Source organism: Carassius auratus, unplaced genomic scaffold (genome assembly GCF_003368295.1).
Source record: "Carassius auratus strain Wakin unplaced genomic scaffold, ASM336829v1 scaf_tig00026265, whole genome shotgun sequence".
NCBI lineage: Eukaryota > Metazoa > Chordata > Actinopteri > Cypriniformes > Cyprinidae > Carassius > Carassius auratus.
In genome coordinates this window covers 49,900-59,399 of record NW_020525501.1, presented here as the reverse complement: position 1 = coordinate 59,399, position 9,500 = coordinate 49,900, and the positions used below count along the sequence as shown (strand labels likewise).

Sequence of the window (9,500 nt, the reverse complement as noted above, 5' to 3'; positions counted from 1 at the left end):
CACAATATCCATCCTGACTCGCATGGAAACAGCTGCTGAGAGAAGAATCTGCTCAGATAAGATTATCATCAAGACATTTTTAAAGAAAATAATGAATACTTGTATTCAAAGAAGGATGCATTAAATTGATCAAAAGTCTGGTTTAAATAAATGCTGTATTTTCAAACTTTCTATTAATCAAAGAATCCTGGGGAGAAATATGTATCAAAATTCAGCTCTACAATCATAATAAATTACACATTACTTATACACAAATACATAAAAATAAAACAATTTAAACTGTAATAATATTTCTCAATTTTAATTTTCCAAATTAACTTTTGAGCAATTAAATGCAGCTTTTACGGAGCATAATCTCTCAAAAACATTTTTAAAATTATTACCAACCCTAAATATTAAATACTTTTAGAAAGTTGTAGGTTGACATGCTATACTCCATATAGCATTATTCTAAGCTAGGGCTGCACCAATATTAAAAATCTAGCCAAAACAGCTGATTTTATATATCATAAATACATAATGAATACATTTGCAATGAAAGTCGAAACTTTTGAGACTGTGATTAAATAAGGTTTTTAGAGCTTAAGCTTTAGAGGAAGCCATCTAAATGTAAAAGGTAAAGATAATGCACAGTTAAATATGGAATATCAACCAATAAATCAAAAAGATCTTAATATTTGGCTCAAAACAGATACTGTGCATCCCTAAATAAAACATTATTTTGTTCATTCATACATGTTTTAATTAAGCTCTTATGTATACAACATTTATGTCATCACATTTATTAGCAGTACTTTTAAAAAGTAATGTGTCACATGGAACCTAAGACCTTTTAAACTACCTAGTAAAGGTAAAAATGTCCATACATCCATAAAATAAGCTAAAATATTACTGCTGTAAAAAAAAAATACTACAGTGATAACATGGCACTTTTATCAGTAGAATAGAGGGTAGATTTACACACCGGATAAAAGGCACTCTCAGGTCATTCATGGAGTGCAGGGCAGCAAACTCTCCTTGCAAGTCCCACCATTTACTAGCCATGGCCTGAAACTTCCGCACTTCGTTGGGGTCGAGAGTAGTCTGGGATACCGTGCTGACATTTCTACAGGTCAATCTGCGGGAGAAACTATTGTTCAAATCTTTTAACCATATGTCGTCATGATTCTATAGTCTAGTCAACAAAAACCCAGGAAACGAGTAGATCGCAACGCTGACCTATTAAGAGTAAAATCATGGATTTAATTGCATGCACTGTTGTTAAATCGATAAATCAGTCTCACCCTTCTGACAGCTGATTCTTCTGTCTGTGATGTAGACACACCGTCCAGCTGCACACAGACCGCACTGCGCTCACTCTCGAGGACGCGCTTCGGGTTAACGGGCATTTAAACTTAGATTCTGCTAACAGCCCGAAAGCTAATCGTACTAATTTCTTGGAGTACATAACTGCATTTTATTGCGTCGCATGTATCTTATATTATCACTGACTTCAGAGTTAACCCAATCCCAATGTGACCGTGGCGTGTTCACAGAACTTCTGTCCGAGCAGAAACTCGGTATTGAATCAAGCGTTCCTATCCAATATAACAGTGACAAATACATTTACTTTTTAATACTCTTTATCAACTAATTATCTTTTAAAACAATAATCTGAAAAAGGGGATTCAGTTTTAATACTATATAGACGCACGTTTTAAATTAAACCATAAATCTACATATACAACATAAAATGTGCTTGACTTCAAAACCACTTAATATTCCCTGCTCTCCATGCACCTCTCAAAGAAGAAAAATAAAGTGTCTTACTTCAAGTCTCACTTAAAGAGAGTTCATTTAAATTTCCCTCGTGTCACTTCAAACCTGTATGACTATTTCTACTGTGAAGAATAATTCCAGTTCAGACACTAGTTTTAGTTATTTGTTCACGAATCAGAGTGTCAAGTCCGAGTGAATCGATTCGGTAGCAACGGTTAACAGCTCATATTATCAATGAATAACTTAAACGTGAAATTTCATACATCAAGGTGTCAGTATAGTGATAAATAAAATAAAGTATAGTTATATAATGCACGAGATGACGCCTATTGTCTCCATTCACTTTTATTGAAAATAGTGGAAGGATATTTATCAAAATGGTAATTAAGTACAGACAACTATGAATGTAGTTTAATAAAAGCTAGAGCTATTATGAATATGCCCATAATTTACTTTTTCCATATACATTTGATCTTCATTCAGAAATTTTCAAGCAGCAGATTTAAAAATAAAAGAAGCAGGCCATGTTAGACAGAAAGAATCATGTTTTATTTGACAATTTACATGAAATGAGAATTTATTTCCTCTGGTGTTAAGTTTTAAAATGTTACAGTATCAAGCTTCTACTGACTACTTGAATGCTTAGTCTTGCATAATACAAGGCAAAAAAGAAACTATCATTCAAAATCTCCTGTTTTGAAGACGACACTTAAAAATGCCATATATTTACAAAAAGAGGGAGTGAGGGGTTTGGAGTGGAGTTCACCTACAACGTTGCCTCGATAATGAGACAAGCCTGTTAACTCGTGGAATTTTAAAAGTGGTGCTCAGATCAGAGGCAGAATGCCCCTCAACGCTTGCGGCGGCTGGGAGATGCTGACCTGCAAGAGAAATGTTGGACAGACTATTAGTGCAATCACTAGTAGAGATCTTCATCTAGAACTTCATACACACACCTTAAACTGCTGTTGGATCAACACTGAATGAGAAGAGGAGGAAATTATATCAATCTTCGTAGCAGTTAGGAAGCACAGTCCAACCATTTGTGCACAATTCAGCTATTACACTTTAAACATTATGTGACTGCGGATTTCAATTTAACACGTTAATTTAAAAACTACTTCAGGATCACTCGGATTGCAACAGTTGTGATTCTAAATACTATTGATCATTCACACACAAACAATTTAAACACTTCAACAATAAAAGAAGGAAGAAAATGGATACTACCTTGATCGCGACTTAGACTTGTGTTTGCGGCTTGCCTTCTTACCAGACTTGTGAGACCTTTCCGTTGACCTTGATCGACTACGTTTTGATTTTTTTGACTTTTTTTCTTTGCTAACCTCAGGGGAAGGGGACCTGCTCCTGCTGGACTCTGAATCAGAGTACTTCTTGCTAGCTTTGCTGGAGCCTTTTTTGCTAGATTTACTGTCTTGCCGGGAAAATCTCTCACTGTGAGAGTCTGTCCTCTCGCTCTCCTTTTTCCTCCTTGATTTGGCATTGTCTTCCTCATCCCTTACTAAACTGCCCTCACCCTCTTTCTCCTTGCCCTTCGGTTTGTCTTTCTTTTTATCTAAATCTTTCTCGTTCTTCTTTTTATCCTTTTCGTGGCTCCGACTCCTCTCTTTCCTCCTGTCTCTGTCCTTGCTGGAGGCCTTGTGTTTCCTCCTGCTGCGACTTCGGCTGCGCCTGTGGTCCCTGCTGCGCCGCCTCTCTCTACTGCGGCTGCGACTGGCCTTGGACCTGCTCCTGCGGCCCCTGCTGGACCTGCGCTGCCGCGAGTGGCTGCGCTTCCTGTGACGAGAGGATCGGTCGGTGCTTTGTGCGTGACTGCTCCGCCTCCGGTCTCTGCCCTTGTCGCGCTCCGACTGATGTCTGCGAGAGCTGCGACTTCGGCTGCGCCTGCGAGTCCCACGAGAGGCGGAGCTGCTGCGTCGCCTTTTCCTTCTGGGAGATGAGGAGCGGGAGGAGCTGCGAGAGGAGGCTGAGGAAGAGGAGGATGAAGAGTACCGGCTGCTGGAAGAACTGGAGCTGGAGGTGCGGCTATGGTGTTCACTTAGGGAGGGACTGGCACTTCCTCCGTTACGCCCCGTGTGCTCTTTGCTGGCCCGCTTGACCTCACTGACCTCAGGCTCACTACGTGACCTGCGTCGCTCTAAGGTAGGCTCCACCTCCCTTTCTCTAACTTCCTGTTTGTGTTTCAACTCTGTCTGCTCCTCCTCATAACCTGCCCTCTCTCTGTTCACTCTGTCCGATGCCAAATCTTCTGAAAACACAAATTTTACAAGACTTGTTTTCCTTTTTTCCAACTAATAACAATAAGATACAATATAGAAATTAAAAAGGAATATAAATGAAAAACATTTTTTAAACTTAATGGTCTATGGATCACATTTTTGGCAAATAGAAACCTAGCACACAAACTATATAAATGTATATAATATACAAAATTAAGGGCAAATATTTAATAAACTGAATCAATGAATAAGTTATATAAATAGATGATTAAAATTGATTTAAATTATAACATAGCTATGTATTTTTGTTAAGAATAGTTTCAGCTGTTCTGCTAATAAACTGACAGTATAAAAAAAAAAAAATATATATATATATATATATATATATATATTAAATGTATTAAAATAGTCATTTTCTCTAGATGCACCCACCTTTTACAGTCTGTACCTCCAGCGCCAGCCTCTCCTGCTGCTCCCTCTCTTTGCGACGGAAGGCGTCCTGTTTCTGGCGTATGCGGTGCAGCAGCTCCTCATCGTCTGTGTCTGAGGAGTCCGACCCTTTCGCACTTCGCTCCTCATCCTCACTCTCATCTGAGCCATACTCTCCCAGCCCTCCTGCGGCAACAAAGCCCCCTTCTTATAATAGACAGCTGGAGCATGGCACTCAGTCGCACGCTAACAGTCCCTCGTTCTCACCGACTTGACTACACAATTCTTTACTAAAGCCCACCTTAATAAATGAAGCATGCTTTTTTTTTATATAATCTGTGTTGCTGGAAGCTAACCATTGAGAAGATCTGCTGCTTGACTCTTGGGCTTGTAATAAAAGTTCACTAGAGAGCTGAAAATGCCCCATCCCCCCCTTTTTTATTCCCAACCCCCCCGTCGGGCCAAATGTAAAAACACTTACCGAGGCCGGTTAGAGAAGCCAGTGCATTTGACTGTGCCAGCTGTTTTGCAGGAGCTTTGATTCACATCAACAACAGGAACAACATGTTAAAACACATACAGCCACCACTTTCGCATAGGCAAGAGTCTCTAGAGATGAGGGTACACATATGCACTATTCACAAGAGCTGCCTTTGGCAAAATAAAATAAAAATAAAAAAAGATGGAGAGAAGAAAAAGGTTATCACACAAAGTCCGTCAAACACAGGCAAACAGTGGAGGAGGAAAGAACCAGTCTGTACTAATGCAGTGTCACTTTCCAAATGAGAAGCTGTCTGGCAAAAATAGAAGTGAGGAAGTCATTTTGTTTTACAGGAAATAAATCTAAGAACAGAATTGACTGGGAACCCCGTGAAAGATTCCATTTAACTGTGTCTGTGACCATTTTCACTCTCCCTCTGAGGTTTTCATCTTCTGTTGCATTAGCAGAGAATGGCCAATGAAGATTTGCACTTTTGCTTATCATAAAATATTACCATGATGCATCAGTCAGACAGAAAGGCTTCATATATATCAGTCAAAACATAGCCAAGACTAATATCTGTGGAAATGTGGCTCTTCCTCAGAATTAAACTGGAAGGCACAGTTGCACGGACAGAAGGGAACAGGAGCAGACCTTTAGTGGCTTTGTGATGAGTCTCTTTGGCCACTTGGAAGATTTCCTCATTTGTGACTTCGAGGAGGACTTCGGTAAGAAGAGTTTTAGTCATCAGCACCTGGTTGACGCAAATAGGAAATATTAAGGATCACAAGTCACCAGTGTGGACAGATGAATGCTAAGACAGAAGCGTTTGTGTGTACACACCAGCTGAAACTCTTTCTCCTCTTCTGTCATTTCGGGTTCACTTTGCTCTTCTTGAACAGGAGGAGAACTTCTACCACCAAACTCCAGCCTTCTCCCTGAAACGCCATCCTCCCTAGCACCACCTTCTTCACCATCCTCATCATCACTGTCCTAAATTAAAGAGGAGTAGGTGATTGGACCAGAGACCATACGCTAGTGGTTGACATAAGCGCCGAGAGGAATTATTAGTGTTAGTGTGCAAAAGCTAACAAGCAAAGTAACTAAACTTAAAAGACTCCCATGAAATCAATTGGAATTTCGTCCCTCAGAGTTTTAAGATCTTTAAAAACCATTTCTTAAAAAAAAGAAAAATCATACTAACTCAAACTTTTGAACCGTAGCATACAGAAGATTGCCTCGTCAAGACATTTCATGTGGTCTTTGAATTAAGATTATTATGATCATGTCAAACTTTTGTGCATGTCAGTGAACCCTGGGACAACAGTTGCCAAAGTAACCTCAGCAGATTCCTTCGCTGTAAACAGATTCTGAAAAAGATGCTTACAAATTTGCTCTTGCGTGGCAACCGAGGACCATCACCTTCCTCCTCTATAATATCGCTAGCCCTTTCATTATTTGCCATTTCAGCACGCTCTTTCTCCATTCTCTCCTTCTCCAACTTTTTCTGTTTCTCACGGTCCATCTTTTCAAGGCCTTCTCGAATCCATGCAGGCAAAGTCCTCCGTTTAACAGCATCTACACCAGGAACCAAGACAATGTCACAATGTGCATCTTTTAATAACAGCAGTTTTTCTTATGTATATACATTAAGCAATAATTATATGCACCAAGAGTAGGCGTCTCTGGTTTAATTTCCATCTGATTGGGGGATCTGGGCCGTTCTGGTCTGAAGCTAGGGAGCCGGTCTCTTCTGTTCTGCGGTCCTTCAGGCCAATAAGGTGCATGAAAGCCGGTGGATGGTGGTCCATACACTGTCCCTGTTGGTGCTGCTCCATGCTAAGAGGTAACAGAAATAAATGTGACTAAAACCGAAAGGTTTGGAGACAACATTTTAGAAATAACCTTTGATAAGTCAGACTTAGGCAAGCATACCTGATAGTCAAACTGATTGACGCCAACTGGGCCAATAGGGTAAGGCTCAGGCTGACCCCCAAACCCATGACTGTTTTGAGGAAAGCCTCCACGGTGCGGGTCTCCAGGAAATTCCAAACTATCTTGACTGTTACTGTCTTCTGATGCGTTGACTACATCCATCGGTCCTTGCCCAGGAGGAATCCATGCTTGTTCTGGAGGGGGAGGAGGCGGCGGCTGGCTATGCATCCCCCACTCTGTAAACAATCAGCAAACAAGGTCATAACTGAAACTTTAAAGATATCAACTGTGCACTAAATAAGTTGTCAGATACATTGGCCCTTCCCACTTTTTCATGCATCAAATGTCAAATGTCATGCAATGCACTTTTTATTTATTTTTTGCTGATGCATGCAAACGGCGATGCACCAAAATGACTGATTAAAATGACCAAATTAAAGTTTCCATTTAGCTTAAAATCAAAGAAAGTTTCCATTAACTGGGTAATTAAACTTGATATGCAGTTCAAGGTGTCACGTTCTCAGGTGATGAAATAAACCAGCTGTAGTTCTATGGTAACAAACCACTACTAAATATTTCAGCTAAAAAAAAAACATCACAACAGAGAAATTTAGCATTAAATCAACTTCTAACCAATGGATCCTCTGTAGTGAATGGGTGCCATCAGAATGAGAGTCTAAATAGCTTATAAAGCATCACAATAATCCATGAGTAATTCAATACACTTCCAGCCCTTCGATCCATTCTTCAGCTGTTTGCACTCTCCCTGCAGAGATCCATTGTTGATCAAATGATGCAATGCTAAATTTCTACAAACCTGTCCCGATGTGAAACCTCTAACAGACAAACTCATCTACATTTTAAATGACCTGAGAGTGAGTCAATTGTCAGCAATTTTTTATTTATGGGTGAACTATTTCTTTAAAGGATTAGTTCACTTCCAGAATAAAAAAAAATCCTGATGGTTTACTCACCCCCATGTCACCAAGATGTTTATGTCTTTCTGTCTTCAGTCGCAAAGAAACTGAAGTTTTTGAGGAAAAAATTCCAGGATTTTTCTCCATACAATGGACTTCAATGGGGACCAGCGAGTTGAAAGTCCAAATTTGCTGTTTCAATGCAGTTTTAAAGGGCTCTATACAATCCCAGCCAAGGAATAAGGGTTTATCTAGCAAAACGGTCATGCAACAATTCTGCTGCAGCCTTTCTGAAAAGGCCTACTTGTGCTTTCTAATGACTCTCTGCTTAATTATCTAATATTTTAAGTCACAATTTAACAGAAGTAGCGACAGATTATTTCTTCCATATTATGATGCATGTCTAAATTAAATGGATGCTAAAAAAAAAAGGGTGAGGTCGTGGTTTTCTCAAAAATATTTTGATTAGATTGGAGAAGGATCGCATATGACGCCACAGAGAAGTCTACCATTACAGCATAACATCAAGTTATTAGATCTATTCAAAATGCTCAGTCAAACTGATAAATTTTCCTTACCTGGTTGCCAACCTCTGCCGAAATTGTGATCACCGGGAAAGGCACCATGGTTATTATGGCCTGGAGGTTCCATGTGGTGTATTTCTTGGCCATTGGGTTGAATCCCTTGCTGGCTGGGAACCCCTCCGGTGGTTTCTTTCTGTGCAATCCATGCTTGTGCTAAAGCAGCCCAGTCCACTTGACCTGCAAAAAAAACAAAATCCACACAAAACTCAAACGCTGCACTAAACTGGGCTGTTTTCCGAAAGCATAATAAGGCTAAGCTGATAGTAGCTCTATTGGTGACACTAGTTCTACAATCAACTTAGGCTTACAATGCTTTTGGGAAACGAAGCCCTGAGCAGTTCAAACAACTAAACTACTACATGATTAGTATGTGTTAGCTCAATTAGATAAGAACATCGCTCTAACCTGGATCCTGCTGATGCTGAAATGACTGCATCCACTGCTGCTGTGAGCTCAGGGGCCACTGAGGCCAGGGCTGTCCTCCCTGGTCCCACATCTCTCTTTATGATTCCTGTGCCAGAAGCCTGAGGTGTAGGAAACTTGTATTTTATTTGCACATAATTAACAGCGTCTGTAAACAAAACATTCAGAATTTCAAACTGGATTTATTTATAAGAACATGGAAAACAAGCCCTGCTTTTTTCATTGTGGACGCCTAAATTTGTAACATTACCCGCACAGCTGCAGTTCCGGAGACACACAGCGGGTAAACACGAATCGCACTCAGACTGCTGCAAACCCAGTCTACGATAGGCCATGCATCCTTAAAATGCACGTTGAAGGATTTACGTCGTCTTTCTGTGCATACATTTACATGTATGCGTTTCACTGAATATAATTACGACATTAACTAAAATGACATAACGTCGTCGCAAAGCTAGCTGTGCGAGCATTAGGCCGCGCGTCCACAATATCGACACTTATTAAAAACTTTAATCCAGCGGTTATAATGCACAGGGTGTTGCAGCTCACCGACCGCAGCAGCTGATTCTAATGAGAAGTGCAGGACTATGAATTAGTTAGCTGAAGATTTCTAGACACGTTGCGATCTCTTACCTCTCCACTTCTCTGATTCTGACCAGTAAAATGGCGATGAAATGATGACCCGGAAACAATGCCAGCAACAGTGACCTCACCACACAGGCCCTCTAGTGGG

General features: G+C 40.2%; 1 protein-coding gene across 7 annotated transcripts; it reads right to left on the bottom strand.

Moving 5' to 3' along the window:
- Window positions 1-2,285: 2,285 nt before the first annotated feature.
- On the bottom strand, window positions 2,286-9,500 carry LOC113078657 (arginine/serine-rich protein PNISR-like). 7 transcript variants are annotated; one of them, XM_026250989.1, is made up of 13 exons: window positions 9,401-9,471; window positions 8,750-8,915; window positions 8,339-8,521; window positions 6,844-7,079; window positions 6,579-6,747; window positions 6,296-6,486; window positions 5,752-5,901; window positions 5,563-5,662; window positions 4,909-4,962; window positions 4,431-4,613; window positions 2,989-4,027; window positions 2,715-2,737; window positions 2,286-2,639 (listed from the first exon to the last, which is right to left on the bottom strand). In XM_026250989.1, exons 2-12 carry the CDS (start codon window positions 8,838-8,840, stop codon window positions 2,716-2,718), a joined length of 2,418 nt encoding a protein of 805 aa, XP_026106774.1. In that variant the 5' UTR covers window positions 8,841-8,915; window positions 9,401-9,471; the 3' UTR covers window positions 2,286-2,639; window position 2,715. The 7 variants fall into 7 exon arrangements, with proteins under 7 accessions (XP_026106774.1, XP_026106769.1, XP_026106773.1 ...); XM_026250984.1 differs by lacking the exon at window positions 2,715-2,737 and having other exon boundaries at window positions 8,750-8,868; window positions 9,401-9,500; XM_026250988.1 differs by having other exon boundaries at window positions 2,286-2,737.

What these genes read in the sequence shown, in the direction of transcription:
- LOC113078657 (XM_026250984.1), bottom strand. Translation starts at nt 8,840, where the DNA reads ATGTGGGACCAGGGAGGACAGCCCTGGCCTCAGTGGCCCCTGAGCTCA. An exon ending in TCAATCAGTTTGACTATCAG is followed by an intron (nt 6,748 to 6,843) that starts GTATGCTTGCCT and finishes GTTACCTCTTAG; the next exon opens with CATGGAGCAGCACCAACAGG. An exon ending in TCATCACAAAGCCACTAAAG is followed by an intron (nt 4,963 to 5,562) that starts GTCTGCTCCTGT and finishes TGTGAATCAAAG; the next exon opens with CTCCTGCAAAACAGCTGGCA.